This window comes from Mauremys reevesii, linkage group 2 (genome assembly GCF_016161935.1).
Source record: "Mauremys reevesii isolate NIE-2019 linkage group 2, ASM1616193v1, whole genome shotgun sequence".
NCBI lineage: Eukaryota > Metazoa > Chordata > Testudines > Geoemydidae > Mauremys > Mauremys reevesii.
The window spans coordinates 245140686-245159419 of record NC_052624.1 but is presented as its reverse complement, the minus strand read 5'-3'; the positions used below and the strand labels follow the sequence as shown (position 1 = coordinate 245159419).

The 18734-nt window shown below is 41.9% G+C and overlaps 1 protein-coding gene across 6 annotated transcripts; it reads left to right on the top strand.

The window, feature by feature from the left end:
* The first annotated feature begins 5479 nt into the window (after positions 1-5479).
* Positions 5480-12212, top strand: RBM12B (RNA binding motif protein 12B). Of its 6 annotated transcripts, none has more exons than XM_039527868.1 (3): positions 5480-5568; positions 8664-8709; positions 9432-12212. In XM_039527868.1, the coding sequence occupies exon 3, from the start codon at positions 9460-9462 to the stop codon at positions 11542-11544; it is 2085 nt and encodes a 694-aa protein (XP_039383802.1). In that variant the 5' UTR covers positions 5480-5568; positions 8664-8709; positions 9432-9459; the 3' UTR covers positions 11545-12212. The 6 variants fall into 6 exon arrangements, with proteins under 6 accessions (XP_039383802.1, XP_039383799.1, XP_039383801.1 ...); XM_039527865.1 differs by lacking the exon at positions 5480-5568 and adding an exon at positions 5632-5878; XM_039527867.1 differs by lacking the exon at positions 5480-5568 and adding an exon at positions 5632-5887.
* Positions 12213-18734: the final 6522 nt, after the last annotated feature.

Sequence of the window (18734 nt, the reverse complement as noted above, 5' to 3'; positions counted from 1 at the left end):
AAAACTGACCATATATTCCTACCCTTTGTGTCCTATCTTTTAACCAGTTACAGATCCATGAGAGGACCTTCCTTCTTATCCTATGACAGCTTACTTTGCTTAAGAGCCTTTGGTGAGGGACCTTGTCAGAGGCTTTCTGAAAATTTAAGTACACTATATCCACGATCCCCCTTGTCCATATGCTTGTTGACCCCCTCAAAAAATTGTAGTTGATTGGTGAGGCATGATTTCCCTTTACAAAAAACATGTTGATTCTTCCCCAACAAATTATGTTCATCTGTGTGTCTGACAATGTTGTTCTTTATCATAGTTTCAAGCAGTTTGCCCAGTACTGTAATTGCCAGGATCACCTCTGGAGCCCTTTTAAAAATTGGCATCACATAGCCTATCCTCCAGTCATTTGGTACAGAAACTAATTTAAATGATAGGTTACAGACTACAGTTAGTAGTTCTGCAATTTCACATTTGAGTTCCTTCAGAACTCTTGGGTGAATACCATCTGGTCCTGGTGACTTATTACTCTTTAGTTTATCAATTGGTTCCAAAACCTCCTCAAATTACACCTCAATTTGGGACAGTTCCTCAGATTTGTCACCTAAAAAGAATGGCTCAGGTTTGGGAATTTCTCTCACATCCTGAGCCATGAAGACCAATGCTGTGATAAATGAAGCTGGGGGGGGGGGGGGGGATGGTAGCTCCCTTTTATGGACACCCAGCCAGCCAGTTAGCAATTAAAGTCTCTCTTGGTGGCTGTTCTCTGCCTGCTTTACCTGTAAAGGGCTAAAAAAGTCCCCCAGGTAAAGGAAAGGGAGTGGCCACCTGACCAAAAGGGCCAATGGAAGGGCTAGAACTTTTCAAAATTGGGGGAAAAAGCTTTCCCTTTGTGTTGTTCTCTGGAGGACGGAGACACAGAGCAACAATACTGTAAGCAGCTTTAAAAACGGGTATGAAAAACCATTAATTCATACCTGAAACCTACTTATCTAAAACCCCAGATATGTAAGTAAATCAGGGAATGTCTAAAAAAAATGTGATTAGGGTTATTTCTTTTATTTCTTATTGGCTTGTGAACTCCTCTGTGCTAACCCCAAATGCGTTTCTTTTGCTTGTAACCTTTACGTTAAATCTCAAAAGAGCTATCTTGATGCTTAATTTTTGTAATTGTTTCTTTTAAAATCTAGCAAAAAGCCTAAGTTCCAAATAAAAAAAAACAAAAAAAAACAGGAGTACTTGTGGCACCTTAAAGACTAACAAATTTCATGAAGTTGATGGATTTCCAAATGTATTTCCCTTCTTATTGTTTTTAATAAAATTTACCTTTTTTAAAAACAGGATTGAATTTTTGTGTCCCTAAGAGGTTTGTGCATATGTTGTTTAATTTGCTGATGACAACAGCTGATTTCCTTTGGTTTTTTTCCTCAGCTCTTCCCCGGAGGGGGTGTGTGAAAGGGCTTGAGGGTACCCCACAGGAAGGAATTCCCAAGTGTTCCTTCCTGGGTTCTCAAAAGGGTGGATGATTGCACTTGGGTGGTGGCAGCATCTACCCATCCAAGGTCAGAGAAAAGCTGTGACCTTGGAAGATTAATACCATCCTGGAGTGGCCAGTATTCATTTTTAAAATCCTTGCGGGCCCCCACCTTCTGCACTTGAAGTCCCAGAGTGGGGAAATCAGCCTTGACAGATGCAAAGAATTCATTTAGTTTCTCTGCAATGGCCTTATCATCCTTGAGTGCTCCTTTAGCATTTCGATTATCCAGTGGCCTCACTGGTTGTTGTACTTTAAAAAAAAACATTGCTATTACTTTTGAGGCTTTGGCTAGCTGTTCTTCAAATTCTTTTTTGGCCTTCCTAACTATATTTTTACGCTTCATTTGCCAGAGTTTATGCTCCTTTCTATTTTCCTCACTAGGATATAACTTCCACTTTTTAAAGGATGCCTTTTTGCCTCTCACTACTTCTTTTATTTTGTTGTTCAGCCAGAGTGGCACTTTTTTGGTTCTCTTACTATGTTTTTTAATTTGGAGTATACATTTAAGGTGAGCCTCTATTATGGTAGCTTTAAAAGTTTCCAAGCAGCTTGCAGGGATTTCACTTTTGGCACTGTACCTTTTTTATTTCTGTTTCACTAACTTCCTCATTTTTGTGTCGTCCCTCTTTCTGAAATTAAATGATACCGTGTTGGACTGCTTTGGTGTTTTCCCTGCCACAGGGATGTTACATTTAATTATATTATGGTCACTATTACCAAGCGGCCCAGTTATATTCACCTCTTGGACCAGATCTTGTGCTCCACTTAGGACTAAATCAAAAATTGCCTCTCCTCTTGTGGGTTCCAGGACTAGCTGCTCCAAGAAGCTGTCATTTAAGGTGTCAAGAAACTTTATCTCTACATCCTGTCCTGAGGTGACAAGTACCCAGTCAATATGGGGACAATTGAAATCCCCCTTTATTATTGAAGTTTTTTTATTTTAATAGCCTCTCTAATCTCCCTGAACATTTCAGTCACTATCACCATCCTGGCCAGTGATTGGTAATATATTTCTACTGCTATATTCTTATTATTCAAGCATTGAATTACTATCCAGAGAGATTCTATGGTACAGTTTGGTTCATTTAAGATTTTTCTTCATTTGATTCTATGCCTTCTTTCACATATAGTGTCACTCCCCCACAACATGACCGGTTCAGTCATTCCTATATATTTTGTACTCTGGTATTACAGTGTCCCATTGATTAAATGGGAGGGAGGGAGGAATAGGTTGAGAAATAAGGAAGAAAAAAAGATTAATAGGCTGGGAGAAAGAGGGAGAAAAGGAACAAATAAAGGGGAATATAAGAACAGCATAAAATATAAGGTGAGCGAACCCAGTAAGAGGAGGTTGTATAGGCCAAGGCAGAGGCAGGAGAAATAAACTTGGCTCAAAATATATTTTTTTTTTAAATGTTTGCCTGCAAAACAAAGGTAAAATAAGAAGCAGCGAGCAGAAAACAGTAAAGGGGACACAACTCTAGATACCTTCCTCTCTCAGCTCACCTTTGACTGTATCCTGCTTTACTTTTTATTTGGAAAGGTGGGCAGAGTTATGGTGTAGAAGAAAAGTGGCTGGATGAGAAGGTAGAAGAGAGAGAGGGTAATTTCTTCTCCCTTTTCCTCAGCTACCAAAACCCACCTGTATCCTGAATGCTTCTCTAAATCCTACCAAAACTTCTGTACACTAGATGTCTTCATTATTATTCCTGACCATCCTTTTCCTGACACAAAATTACATAACAGTTTATGATCCTGTGTGCTATTATTGCTTGGAAACCATGTTTATCACACCAGTTGCTTCCTAGCAGTTCCCAACTGGATACACATTTCAGCAATAACAATGACTCTCTTAAGGGTCTGGTTACCTGGTGACAGAGACTTTTATCTTCCTGTGCCAGTAACATTTCTCCTGGAGACAGCAAAGAGGCCCAGCTGTCATATAAACTCAATCCACCTACATGTTTTGTTCCACCAACTGTCTTGTATCTTGTCCCCAGGCAGCATGACTAGAAAGCTGGAGAACCCCTTCCAGAAAAACTGGCACCTATTTCCAAACCAAAATTGAAGATAGTTGTTATTCAGATGGAGAGCAGAATCCTGACTTAATGCTCTCACCTAATGCCCAGTCTCTAAGGCCTGGTCTACACTGCTAAGTTTTTTCACCAAAAAGCAACTTTTGGCAATGAAACACTAGAGGTGTACACACTGCAAAGCCAATTTTTGCGATGAAACTCCTCAGTTGGAGCGCTGTAATAAAACCACCTCAACGAGTGTCATAAGGCTTTTGCGCCAAGGTTTTATCGTTGTAGTGCCAGTGTAGACTCCGTGCTTGATTTTAGTGCTGTTATTGGCCTTCAGAATGTGTACCACACTGCCAATCCTCATCATTCTGGTCAGCAGTTTCAACTCTGCTGCCCTGCCACCAGGTAAACAACCTTCCATCCCTCCCCCTTTAAAGCTCTGGGAATTTTGAAATTCCCCTCCCTGTTTGCACAGCATGGAGAGCTCACATCACATCCTCCCAGGTGACCATGGCGGCTCCATGCAGCAAACAGTCTCCCGCTTGGATTACTGGAACTACTGGATCTGATAAGTGTTTGGGGAGAGGAGGCGGTCCAGTCCCAGCTGTGCTCCAGCCATAGGAATTTCGATACCTATGCCCAGGTTGCATGCAGCTTGCGTGAAAAGGGATATGACTGGGATATGCTGCAGTACAAAGGTGAAAGAGCTGAGGAAAGCTTACCACAAAGTGAGGGAGGCAAACCGTCACTCCGGTGCTGCACCCCAGACCTGCTGTTTTTAGGAGGAGTTGGACGCTATCCTAGGTGATGACCCCACCTCCACCACCAAGAGCACTTTGTACTGGTGATCCCTTTCATTTAGAAAGCCTCAGAGTGCGACCCCCCACTTATAAATTAAAAACACTTTTTAATATATTTAACACCATATAAATGTAGTGATGAGTCGGGCTCCGCGGCGCCGGTCCCGGTGCCGACCGAGTGGCTCCGGCCCGGCCCGGCTCAGGGAGTCGGGTCCCGCAGCGCCGGTCCCGGTGCCGGCTGAGCGGCTCCGGCCCGGCCCGGCCCGGCTCAGGGAGTCGGCCCTCACGGCGCCGGTCCCGGTGCCAGTCAAGCGGCTCTGGCCCAGCTCGGGGAGTCGGGCCCTGCGGCGCCGGTCGTGGTCCCAGCGGAGCGGACCCGGTCCTGGGCCCAGGCTGTGTGGTAAGGGGGCAGGGAGCAGGGAGGGGGTGTTCGGTGGGTTGTGGAGGGGTGGATAGGGGTCAGGGCGGTCAGAGGGCAGGGAACAGGGGGATTGAATGGGGGCAAGGGTCCCGGGGAGCAGTCAGGAAGGAGCAGAGGTTGGATGAGGTGGTGGGGGGCAGTCAGGGATAGAGAGAAGGGGTGGTTGGATGGGGCAGGGGTTCCGGGGGGCCATCAAGAATGAGAGGAGGGGTTGGATGGGGTGGCAGGGGGCAGTCAGGGGACAGGGAAGGGAGGGGGGTGTCAAGGAACATGGGGGGTTGGATGGGGCACGACCCCGTTGTGAGATGAGGAGGAAGGAACCTGTTGTTAATATTTTGGCAACTTATCACTGCATTTATATGGTGTTAAATATATTTAAAAAGTGTTTTTAATTTATAAGTGGGGGGGTTGCACTCTGAGGCTTTCTAAGTGAAAGGGGTCACCAGTACAAAAGTTTGAGAACCACTGTACTAAGGAGATGCCAAAACAGACCATGAGACTGAAGGTCAGGGAGCCCCCGACTCTGCACCCTCAATCTGAATTAGACAGGTCCTTTGCCCACTGTGAGGCAGGAGCTCCCGCCTAGCACATACACGCTGCCCACACAGACGATGGCAAACGAAACGTGGAGCAGCCTAGGACATGCTAGGCATGCGCAGTTGTGACCTAAACACGGTGAAAGGGGAAAGGAACGGCAGCCAGGAAAAGGATAGACGCATGCGTACTGAGCTCCGATGCGCCGGCCGCCTATGAACTGGCACATGCGCAGTGAGACGCAGTGATGACAGTGGGAAGGTCAGGCACAGATATACACTGGTTCCGGTTACAAGGAGAGGTCGCAGTGACACTCTGCCATAGGAAGTCGAGTTTGCACATGCGTAAAGATAAGCCTGGCGTAAATCACTCGGGCGGGAAGAGGCTGCAGGGTCGCGCATGTGTAGTGTAGGCTGAACTGTAGCGTAGGGGGCGCGCATGCGTGTGGGCCCGGTCAGTTGGGAAAGGGGAAAGAGAGGGAGGACGCCATCTTGTTGCTGCTTCTCCGGAGCTGCGGGGACGCGGAGCGAGGCGCTCTGCGGGGAGCCTCTCCCTCGTGTAGCGGGCAGCGGTGTGTACGGTGGGTGGGGCGAGGGAAGCGGGCTTGGGGAGTTCCGCTTCCCCCGGGCAGTGCTCTTGGCCGCTGGCCGGGCGCCTATCCCCGGGGCGGAGGGTCTGCGCTGGGAGATGGCCACGGGGCCGCCGACGCGCTGCCGGTTTCTCCAGCTGCTTAGGCGGGCTCCGCTGGAGGCCCGGCCTGGTCCCTGTGATGCTGTCGCATATGGAGGCCTATCGGCCGCTCTGGATAGTCGTCCTGGATATCCGCGCCCCCCACCCCCGTCCTGTTCCCTCCCGCCCCGGTGTCGCGGGGAGGCCGGGCTTGTTCTCCGCAGGATCGGATCACAGACGGCCTCTGGCGGCACTGGGGCGCACCTGGCATGGGGGGAGCGACCCCTCCCGGGCCCCGTTGGCCTCTGGATGGAGGATACCGGCGAACGTGCGGGCTGGTGCTGGAGGCGCCCGGGTCGTGCCCCGTTTGGAGGCGGAAGGTGCTTTGCTTTCTAGGCTTGTGATGCGTCGGCAGTGGCCCTAATCGGGCTGCGGAGTGTGGGGACTGAGGTCTTGAGTTTGTGGGACCGCTCGCTGGCTCAGGCTCGACACCTGCTGGCTTCTCCTAAATAGCAGCGCCTCGCCGAAGCCGTCCGTGCAACGGGCCGGTCTGCAGACTTCACTCAGATGTTGCTCCAGTGAAACTAAATCTCCCAGTTGATAAACGTCTTGCTTTGACTGTTAAATCCATTTTTTGCCAGCAGCTGAGATAGGGAATCGCTTACCGACTTGCCAGTTTTGTTCTAATAAAATTCATAAACATTGTTCACCCACTTTAGTTTATTTGTTTCAGTTAATGCCATCCTGTGGCTTATGCTGGATTTTCTTCAGTTGGCCTTCCCAGGCCATGAATTTGATTGCATGGGATCTGGATATGGGAAATTATACAGTGATAACTAAGGAGACCTAGTTTTCGGAATGTTTGATTCTTTTTGATTGGTAGTGAAAGTGAGTATGGTATAAGGTTTTGCTAGGTGGTGAACTGAAAGTATAGTCCTAGTCTTGTGTACTTCTTATTGATGTTTTTTTGAAAATATTATTTAATGAAGCCTTTGTGCTTTGAATTGGTGAGTACGTAGTGCTTTCCCAAAAGCCTTATCCATTTATCTAAACATTTGTTCTGTGAAGGCCTTATTCTACTGCTGATTTGGACTTAACGTGTGTTTAAAAAAAACTTTTTTTAAACTACATTTCACCTCCTTGCGTTATTCATTTAAGCCATCTAATGACTTGTCTACATTTGTTACCATCTCTTGATTGTTTGGATGAACAGATAGCAAAAATTTATTAGTTTAACTTGCATTTCTATCTGTGGAATAGCTTAATGTTGATTTTATTTTATGTGGCGATCTTAAATTAACTTGTCTGGTTTAGGCAGGAGAAGTTGTTTATTGTGTCCATGGTGTATGATGGAGAAACTTGACAGTTGTCATCACAGGAGTACTGAGCATACCTGGTTCTGGGTTGACGACAAAATATTGGCAAATGATTTTTGGTCATAGGAACACAGAAAGGTGCTAGAAAACTGCTGAAAGACTACATCAGAATGCTACATGAATTAGTGGGCAAATGGATTTGACTTTTCAAGAAACGAAGGCCCTTTCAGAGAATTCTTTCTCCCATTGAATTCTTTCCTTGCACCTTGGCATTGCTGTTTCATCTATTGAGAAGATAGCATATACAGCTGTGAGGAGCTGTTTATCTACAAGTGCAATTATCAAACATTCAGTCTTTCTAGCTTACAGACTTGTCTATAGAAAGGAAGTATTCCGACAGTTTAGAAGTAAATTAAGGTCTTTCAGATACCAAAATTTGGGCTTTTTTTGTGCTAATACAGGTGAAGTGTGATCAGCTTTTGTGATGAGTAGATGTAAGTGGATCAGAAATCTGAAAAATTTATGGTAGTCAGTATGATATCTTATATTTGTGATAAACTAGGGTTTTCTGTATAATGTGGTAGCATTCTTAACTACTTGTCAGTAGCAGCTTGTTTAAAAAAAAAAGAATAATAATTTGGTAGTAATTCAGTGCATGGGTTTGCCTTGTTTCTGTAATATAGCTGTGCTATATAATCCTGTAGCTTATCAGAGCACATTCAGTGGTTCTTGGTTGCGTGTTTGGAATGCAACAAGCAGTTGCGGGTGGAAAACCTTGCAAATGAGATTTGTTTGTAAATTCATGTACCGGTACTCATTGAAATCTGTTTGGAATTTTTGCTCTTTCATGTGATTGTCTATCTTCAGTGCAATATTGGACTGGTGGTGATTAGCATGTTTTGTCGTGCACGTCAAAAGCAGGTGGATTTCAGAAGAATTGGACATGTAATCTTGAGCTGGATTTATACACCTTTCAAGGACTGAAGTAACAGAGGGTTTTCCCTCTACCTTATTGGCAGTTCGGTTGCATTTCAACAGTTCAGTGTGGCACAATTGATGACCAGTTAATCTCAGCATGTTTACATCATTTGCAGACGTCACTCTTAACATTTGAATTTCCTTTCCTACATCTAAAACGGATTCACAGCCAGAGATGCAATGCATAGCAGTGTGCCGAAATACAGTATGTCTCACTTATATTTCTCTTGGAACAAGGAAGGAATTCTCCATAGTACTCAAAATTGTGGTTTCATTACAGTGCTTGGCTGTTAATGTTATCCATTGATATGGACATGCCACAGTAACGTGGCACAATATGTAAACCAAAATTCAAATATCAGCCATTAATTATGTTTCATTTTCTTTCCACAGTTAAGTTGATTTTACAGAATTTATCAGGTCTTCCAAGCAAAAACAGGTAAGCTGCCTAAGGCTTAATGCTTATCACTGAATATTGTCAAAGATCACGCATGGCCTTTTCTCACATACTTATGACTGGGAATTAGGACGTACTCTCCTGAGTGCATGTGGCTGCTGCAGTTAGCATCCTGACTACCTGAAAGAGGCAACGTTGTTGAACGCTGAATAAACGTACCAATTGGTGAGCAGAACTGGTCAGTTGGTAGACCAGCTTGTCTGAAAGTCTAAATTCATCATTGTCGATGAATTACTTTACTTCTCAGTGAAGTAGTTATCCTTTTTGTCTGTAATCTTCTACCTAGACTTCACAGTGCTATGATGGAAAGTGTCCTGTTAACACTAAAACAGAAGATTTTGGTCCTTAGTATCAGGTAGAGATTTCTGGCAGGTAGCAACCATGCCATGAAGGACTTGAGACATTCCTTACTTATCGTGGATGGTGAGAAGAGTGACTTACGTGGATTTTGTTGCCCTTAAGATAGGGAATATTGACAGTTGTGTGCATACATCCAGGTGGAGTAGCTAATTATTCTGACTACTTAATCAACTTTAAGATTAAAATAGGGTCACTGATTGATTTGAATTTGAGAGTTTTTGATTTCATAAATCTTGATTGATTGAGGCAGGGACCTTCCTTAAAAAGGCTCTAGCTTATATATTAAGATACTGTAATAGATGAGTACTAAAGACTTGCTATCATGTGTACCTTTTTGTCTGCAGGTGATTTTTGCTGTGGGTTGAGCTCAGAATGGCTGTAGTCATCCGTTTACAGGGGCTTCCTGTTGTTGCGGGTCCTGCAGATATTCGCCGTTTCTTCTTGGGATTGAATATTCCTGATGGAGGAGTGCATATTATTGGAGGAGAAACTGGGGAGGCTTTTATTATATTTGCAACAGATGAAGATGCACGACGTGCCATGAGCTGTTCAGGAGAGCTTATCAAAGACTCCCCCATAGAGCTCTTTCTCAGCAGCAAGACTGAAATGCAAAATACAATAGAAATGAGCCGGAAAAGATTTGATCGTGGGGGAAGAGAACCAGTATCTGGGTCTAGACGAACAGGTGGTAGTAATTCTGGTGCATCAAGTGTTGGGAACCTTTCAAACTTAGTTGCAGCTATTACAAAAGGAATAAATAAATCTGGTTATGTTCCATCAAATCACCCAGAGTCTGGCTTTCATACCAATGGCACAAGACATGGTGATCCAGGTATACCTAAATCAAACTATAACCAGTCAAGAAAGGAGTCACTGAGTTCAGATGATGTTTATTTATTTCTACATGGCATACCATACTCTGCAACAGAAGATGAAGTACGTGCTTTCTTTTCTGGATTACGAGTAGAGGGAGTGATCTTTATAAAACGTCGCAATGGCCTAAATAATGGTGATGGTTTGGTAAAATTTGCTACACCTCATGGTGCCTTAGAAGGACTTAAACGTCATAGACAATACATGGGTCCAAGATTTATAGAAATAAGTCTAGCTACTGAAGAACAGTGGATTGAACATGGTGGCAGGATAGACATGAAGAATGAGATTGCTCGTTACTTAAGCAAAGAGCGTTCTCCAGCAAGAAGTTCAAACTATACTCATTCAAGAAAACATTCTCATTCAAGATCTCCTCCAAGGAGACAAAGAACGCGCTCTCGTTCACCTCGTGGCCAGGAATTTTACTTACACTTAAGAAATCTACCTACCTATCTTGAGAAGAAAGATCTGAGAACTTTCTTTGGAAAGCTGGATGTGTCTAACAACCAAATCAAGTTTTTACTGGACAAGCATCAAAGGAGGACAAGAGATGCGTTTTTGATGTTGAAGAATCAGAAAGATTTTGATATTGCTCTGGAATATCACAGGATGTCTCTTTTCAATCGTCCTGTTTACATTTTTCCTATTTCTAGAAAATCTATGTTGAAACTAATTGAGTCAAATGAGAGGAAGAGCTCACAAGAAAGAGACAGCTTGTCCAGGCCGATATCAGAAAAAAGTTATCGGGAGGGGCATTCTGGCCCAAAGATGTGCATATATATAAGAAACTTTCCATTTGATGTGACAAAAGTTGAAGTACAAAAGTTCTTTGCAGGGTTTGCTATTGATGAAGATGATGTCTACTTGCTTTATGATGACAAAGGAGTTGGGTTGGGAGAAGCATTGGTAAAATTTAAATCTGAAGAGCAGGCAATGAAAGCAGAAAGTTTAAATCGTCGAAGGTTCTTGGGAACAGAGGTACTATTAAGACTTATATCTGAAGAACAGATGCAGGAGTTCGGTTTAAATGTTCCACCATCAGCACCAAGTGGAAAAATGCAGGTTCATTCACAGGCATATGATAGAGGTGAGCATTCCCGTCCAGCTGGTTCACCACCTGGACAACCACAAGGACTACCTATGCACTCATTTGGTTCTCCTGGCAGCTTTAGGCATCCTCCTGATGTTAGACGACCTACTGAGGATTTTCGAGGTCCTCCACCTTTTATGGATTTTGGTGGTGATAGTGAATCTTTTGGTAGGATGGATTATGGAAACAATAACATGGGAGGCTTTTCTGAGGGAAGATTTATGTCTGATACAAATTTCAGTGGTGGTTCTGATCGTGTAACTCCTATTAGATTAAAGAACTTGCCATTCAGAGCCACCCCTAATGAAATTTTGGATTTTTTCTATGGCTATGGTGTCATTCCAGAATCTGTTTCTATACAGTGTAATGAACACGGATTACCTTCAGGTGATGCCATTGTTGCTATGACAAATTATGAGGAAGCAATGGCTGCTATTAATGAGCTAAATGATAGACCAATTGGCCCACGCAAAGTTAAGCTAAGCTTGCTTTAAAGAGAGAAAATGTTTCTCAGATTAAAAATTCTAGACATCACAGTATTGATGCAGTAAGATGGATTCTTATTTACAATTTTTTGTTACTGGAAGATGCAGAAGAAACAGTTTCCATAGAGGAAGTTGTAAATAGTGTCATGTTTAGTTATTTTGCATTGGTTCAAATTGACATCTGTAAGGTTTTTTAGAAGACATCTTAGAAGTGTATTATGCTTTTTATTTTTATGGCAGATGGAGGGCTCAGTAATCCTAATGGATTGTCCGTTGTCTTGTAAGGTGCATATCTTGATATTAAGACATGCAAACATGGAGTTGTAATGCATTTGGGTTTTTTTTAGTTCTGCTTTCATTCCATGGTTCCATGACTCTTTGCATCATTTGAAAATGTAAAACTGCTGGTTGACTTGGTTGTACAGACTAGTCAAAGAGAACAATTTCAGTGCCACCTTCATTAGTAAATATCTTTGGGGCTATAGTCAACCCTATATCTATTTAGAATAGGTAAACTGTAAACATGAGTGAATTTCTTATGTGTAAACTGTTTAGTCTTGTTCAGTTTCACGTGGTTGCAGGCATCTCAAGTTATTCTCATAAAATTAGTTTCTTGTTCATGTTAGCTGACTGTGCAACTTTTTAAAAAAAAATAAAAATAAAAGGATTTACAGCTATGTGGATTACCTGTTTAAAATTTATTTGTGTACACTTATTCATCGAACCCTTGGTCAGAATCATGCTGACCATCATTCATGCAAGGGGTGAAAAATGGATATTCAGTATACACTGCTCTTTGCACGTGTTGGTCACTTTTGGCTCTAAAACTGGTTCTCAACTTATTTATCATTGTGGGCCGCAGGTTGAGAACCACAGTGCCTCCCCTCCTCCCCCCAAATTTCCCACAGTCCCGTATGCCCAGTGCCTTCCACCGAGCGGGACCAGGATCGCAACCTTGGGCGCGAGGCCCAGCAGCTGGACACCAGGACCTGTTGTGGGGCCGGCAGCCGGACCCTGCCACATGGGGCCAGATAGCCGGGGCACCTGGCGCCTGGCTAGGAGCGGAGCGCCTGGTGCAGGTCGTTGGCCAGGCTCGAGGTACGGGTCCAGGAGCAGAGCCCACCTAAAACCTGGGGGTGCTGCAGACCCCTGCAAACTCCTAGTTTCAAGCACGCGACCCCCTCACAAACCTGCTCAGAGACCCACTCTTCTGCCCCCTTGCGGCACTCACCAGACCCCTGCTGGTAGGAGCGCTCCTGTAGGCTGCCAGACACGGTCTTTCCCTCAGCCAGCCCCTCCCCCTGCCAGACCATAGCGGCAAATTTTGAATTTTTTTTAGCACACGGCTGGGTTGAGAACCGTTCCTCTGAAATCTGTGTTCAAAATTTGGTGGGATTTTCTGTTCTATCTCAGCATAGTATATTGTCAACAGTGGGGAGTGAAAGTAGGATATGTGTTTTTTAGTGTCCCATATCCACATTCTTGAAACTAGTAGGAATAAGTTGGTAGTTACAACAATAGTCTTAAATGCAAGCTAGTTCAGTGACCATGCTGTACAGATTTACTAACATCTGAGCAGCATGTCAGTGGCACCTACCCAGTTACATCCAGTTATTTACTGACCTTTTCCTATAGGAATGACAAAGACCTTGGCTTAAATCTAGATGTTTAGAATGCTTTTCTAAGTAGTATGCTGCTACTTTTAAAATTGAAACGAGGAATAGAAAGTGAGGTTGCTTCTTGTTTCTTTTGTGGTTCAGAAAATAAGTTAGGTTCCCTCTATTTGTGATATATTTTGCGTTATAAGACATAGCAAGATCATAACATGACTGTTTAAATTGAGTGGGAGATTTACAAAACTGAACTAATAGAATTTAGATGCTTAAAAGTCTACCCTGTATTTCTCTGACTGTCAGAGTCCCCCACAGTATAATTTTAATGCATGAGTTCCCTATTGTAACGACCTTCATACAATTCAAACAGTAAATATCAATACAGTTTTTAATTCATTGTAAGTAGTGTAAGGTAATAAGGTAAAAAATCTCAGTCGTGATAGTGGCACTCTTACTGATAGCTCTAAACTATACAGAGTTGTGGGTTATTACTGTATTTTAAAACAGGTCTGAGTTTTTGTAATAACTGTTAGTTCTGCTGATGCCATGTAATGGATCCTTCATCATGTAAAGCACTGTTCATATGGGTTCCATGAGGGTTTGCCAGCATTCTTGTACTGTAGAAGAGAGAGAAGTTTAGGCTTTCTTACTCCTTGGCCAATGAATTTCTGGGGTTTTGTATGATATGGATATGAGGGTTAGTGTGTGCCACTGCATATCAATGGGGAAAGGTTAAAGCAGTTCTTGTGTGGAGCAGATGAAGAGCCAGAACTGTCAATAAGAAAGAGAGCAGTTTTTGGCAGTAAAAAAGGCATAGTAGATGAAACAGCCTGCCTTTTGAATTGAAAGAGGAGGGGCTGATTAATCAAAAACATTCATATATCATACAAGCATGCAATACAGTGCATTTTTTCCCCTTACTAATCTTATCTGGGACACCATGAAAGTAATAGTGACTTGAAATCAGTTTGGATTTTAAGATCAAAATAAAGTTTGCTTATGATGGGGATTTGTTGAATGTTACCTACTTACAGGAACACAAGCTTGCATAAAACTTCACATGAGACCTGTAATACATTAAACAATTTGCTATAGGAAAAGCTTAATTATTTTTACCAAATTTTAAAACCAAATGCTGGAAAACTTCTGGCCGCTTTATTGCTACTGCAATTTTTTCTATCATTCAGAAATGTATTTTGTGTACTAATGTTAGGAATAGAAGAAGAAAAGCAAGCAGCATTATCATCTCTTGTATTTTTTTTTAAATAAAGAATTTAAATGGTAACTGTTTTTGAATTGTTCCTTGTGAGTAGTCCCATCTTTTTTTCAAAGGCTAGGAAAATGGCTTTCAATACTTCTGCTTTAAAGATGGAAAAGGCATTGCTCTGCCTGTACATGGAGAGACCTGTGAGATGAGAAATTAAGAGATACAGTAAAACTTTCAAAAGTGACTTAGGCTCCTGAGTTGCGTTTAAAAATGTTACCTACTCTTGCCTCACATTTAAATTTCTAGTTGAAAGTAGTTTCGTAGAAAGCTGGTTTTGAGTCCTCCTGCCAGTTTTTATTTTGAAATAGCACTTAAAATCAATATCAAAACTACTACTCCAGAGAGTTGTCAAAATAAAGTGAACATAATTTTGTCTAATCTCTGAGTTAGAAAAAAATTCCAGACAGGAAATCTGTCATTGCAGTGACAAATACAAAATATAATGAATTTCATCTGGAAAAAGCTTTTGGTAAGATTTCTGTACACTACTTTTAACTTATTTTAAAGTCCACAATTCTTCCAGCTCTTACAAAACCCAGTATCTCAACTAATGGAAAAAGTTGCTAATTCTTTCAACCAAGTTCCTGCATTTTTGAAGTTTTAGAACCTTTATGCTGCACACTAACAGGCATCTGGAAGTAAAAATATATAAATCTCACAACATATTTGCTGTTTCTTTGAAGTGTGTAGTTCTATGCAGCTATCTATATAAAATGGCTTCTCCATCTCCAGGACTGTAGTTCATTATATATTTTACTGACAAGTTTTTTTTCAGTAATTGTACACGGTAAGAAATAAAACTAACTAATGTACCGGGGAAGATATTTTGGTTAGACTGTTTAAAACCCATTTTTTTACCATGTTTAACTCCAGTGACTAATGAACAGTGAAAAGAAAAGATGGCTCTGATAAATATTTAGACCTCTTCCCCTTTACCATATAAACTCAGAGCCAGGGACATCAATGAAATCCTTAGGAAAGACCCAACTTGATATTCCTGACTTTTCTATGGCAAAAATCCATAAAGGTCATCTTCATACACTATTAAGGAGCAAAATTTAAACCTTCTGCAGGTCACCCATAATTTATAATTATTGTCTTGGATGCAGTAGTAAGCACTGATCCCCTACAACCTTCAGTGGTGGAAATGCCAGAAGAGCATTATTTAACAAAGAAATGTTGCCATGAAAAATATGTACCTATCATGGCTTTCTTAACGTGTCAGGGCTTTCTTGGGTGTTACATTATGGCTTTCTAGGTTAGCTACAGTCATATTCTACCATGGTTCAGTTACTTTCAAACACATCATACAAGTCCTAGATAGAGTCTTTAGAAAAGTACATTGCAATACTCAATTCATCTGGCATAGAGGAAAATCATTGGGAAAGGATGCTGACGAGCTGCATTAGTGTACTAGGAAAAGGTAGCTGGAAGCCTAGTTCTCCAGTATTTTTACACTATCTACAGGTAGATAATGTATTTTTACATTATCTACCTGCTTAGATAAATTCTCTATTCCCAGGTATGAAAGAGATGGGGGCAGTGCATCCAGATTGAACAAACTCAATCTCAAACTCAAACTGAAAGTCGTCTTGAGTTGGATCCGGTCTGTATTGATGCAGGCGTGGTGGCACTAAGCATTCTTGGATGGCTTAAACTATAACATTGAATTTGTATCTTTTGAGACACTGGGCTGGTGTTTTATTAGTCTGCAAATATATCTGGCAATGCAGCACACTGTTGTTTCCTCTGCTTCAGAATCCACCACAATCATTGTCCTCTCTTTGATGCTGTTCTGACAGGGTCAGAAGCTGCTGAGCAGTCTTCCTTCTTAGATGCAATTCCTGAAGTACAGGAAATAACTCATTGGCAAGGAAAGTGCTGGACCAGTAGAACAAATGCCAACCTCACTGAGCTAGGCTCAGGCAGCAGTGTGGCATGCCAAGATCACCACTATGCTAATGATTTGGAACAGGTAGGTCTCAGGTACTTGTCATTAAGGCAGAGGTGAAAGATAACAAGGTATATTTGGGATCTGATTAAGTGTTGAGGTTTGCAGGAGAGTGGTATGCTCATTGCTGATTAAAGTCAAGAACGAACTGACTGGTATTTTCTGAAAAGCAGCATATATACTCAGCAGGGGCTGGTGTGCAGTAACAATTAAGGAGCCTGGCTTCTGCTACCATCAGTGGCCCCAAAGCCTTAAGTGCTAGGGAAAATGTGCTGAAGAACTAAAACCCAGCATTTATGCAGCCTTCTCATTCCTATTTTTAAATATTCCACAATCAGAACTAAGCTACTTCTATTGATAATGCAGAAGTGAGAACAGTTCTACACTCCACTGATAAAAATGGTTTAGTCAAAATCCTATGCCTTGTACTACATAGGAGCATAGGTCTGCTGAAGGGGGTGTCATTTTCACTCAATTTTTTTCACTATATCTGCACTTCAAGTATTACTTGACAGTTTTACAAGAATGTGAAAATACAAATCTGTGAGGTCTGTTTTCAGATCTAGAATAAAATAAGGAAAGGCTTCCCAACTAGAATCTTGAGCATTTGATTCACTGGCTTATAGATTGTAAGACTGAAAAAAAGACACGTGTTCTTTCATGTCAGTTCCTGAATTTGGTTGTTTTTATATTCCATACTGTGCTTTGTATTTAGGGAGGCCAGTGTTTGACTTTTCCACCTCACCTCCCTTTCCCCCACCCCTGCTATTGATTCGAACTGAGGCTATGGAAAACCATCTATATAATCAAACATGATCACTGGTGGAGATATCTCACACGATCCCTTGTTGTAAATGGCACTTCAAGAAGTGCACTTCATACCGCCTCACACAGGTCCAGGAATTAAATTGTATGCAAAAAGGTAATATTTCACACAGGTCTTGATCACATTAATTTTATTCTGAATTATATATAACTAAAAATAATTATTTTGCATCCCCCTCCCCCACTTATGACGTATTAAAGCCTAGAAGCTTAGGTATAATGGATCTTTCTGCCTTAGAAATTCCAAAAATGTCAAATCTAGATTCCCCTGGTTTTACTGGAACAGAGGTTGGAGGTTTTAATGTGTATAGAAAACTCTCCCCCACAATAACTGAAGGAGGGTGGGGGGAATGCCAGATATTAAGTAGATGGCAACAAAAACAGTTCAAAGTAGTGGAACTAAAAATTCATTCCTCTCAATTCCTCAGCTATGTTTTTTGTGAGATTAAAGACCACTCTTCTCTAGTTTCTCAGATAGAAAATATCTGAATCTATAATGTAAGAAACAAGCAGGAAATATTAAAACAAACCTTTCATATCCTTCTCATGCATTAATACAGCAAAAGGGAATAAGTCCATATTTGCACTTTTTCAGGTCACTTTTCAAAATTCGTATTAAATTGAGCAATTTAGAAACCGGGCTAAAATTGTCCGCTCACAGTATTGTGGCTGCAACAAGTGTTCATTGTCAAGTTACATTCTAATTAAAAGTACTGTTTAAAAGATTGCTTGGTAAACTGTACATGCATACAGTAGATGTTTTAATATAGCTAAATGTAAATATGTACATGGGGGAACAAAGAATGTACCCCATACTGTATCGTAAAAAGCAGTGACTGAAAAAGATTTAGTGGTTGTGGTGGATAGTCAGCTGAACATGAGCTCCAAGTGTGACACTGTGGCTAAAAGAACTAATGTGATCCCGGGATGCATAAATGGGAACTTTGAGTAGGAGCAGATTGGTTATTTTACCTTCATATTTGGAACTGGTGTGACTGCTGCTGGAATATTGTGTGCTGTTCTGGTGCCCGCAATTCAAGAAGGATGTTGATAAATGGGAGAAGGTGAAGCGGAAAGCCTGGAGAATGATTAAAGGATTAGAAAACATGCCTTATAGTGACAGAATCAAGGAGCTCAATCCCTTTAATGAAGAGATGGGATATGGGTAATTGAATTACAATCTATGAATACTTACATGGGGAACAAATATTTGATAACGGGCTCTTCAGTCTAGCAGAGAAAGATATAACAATCCAATGCCTGGAAGTTGTATTTAGACAAATTCAGACTGGAAATAAGGTGTACATTTTTAACAGCAAGAGTAATCATAGCAGTGTAGGACTGGAAGGGACCTCAGTAGGTCATCTAGTCCCTTCCCCTGCACGGTGGCAGGACTAAATATTATTTAGACCATTCCTGACAGGTCTTTTTCTAACCTGTTCTTAAAAATCTCCAGTGGTAGAGATTCCACAGCCTCCCTCAATGACTTGTTCCAGTGCTTAACTACAGTTAGGATTTTTTTCCTAATGGCTAACAAATCTCC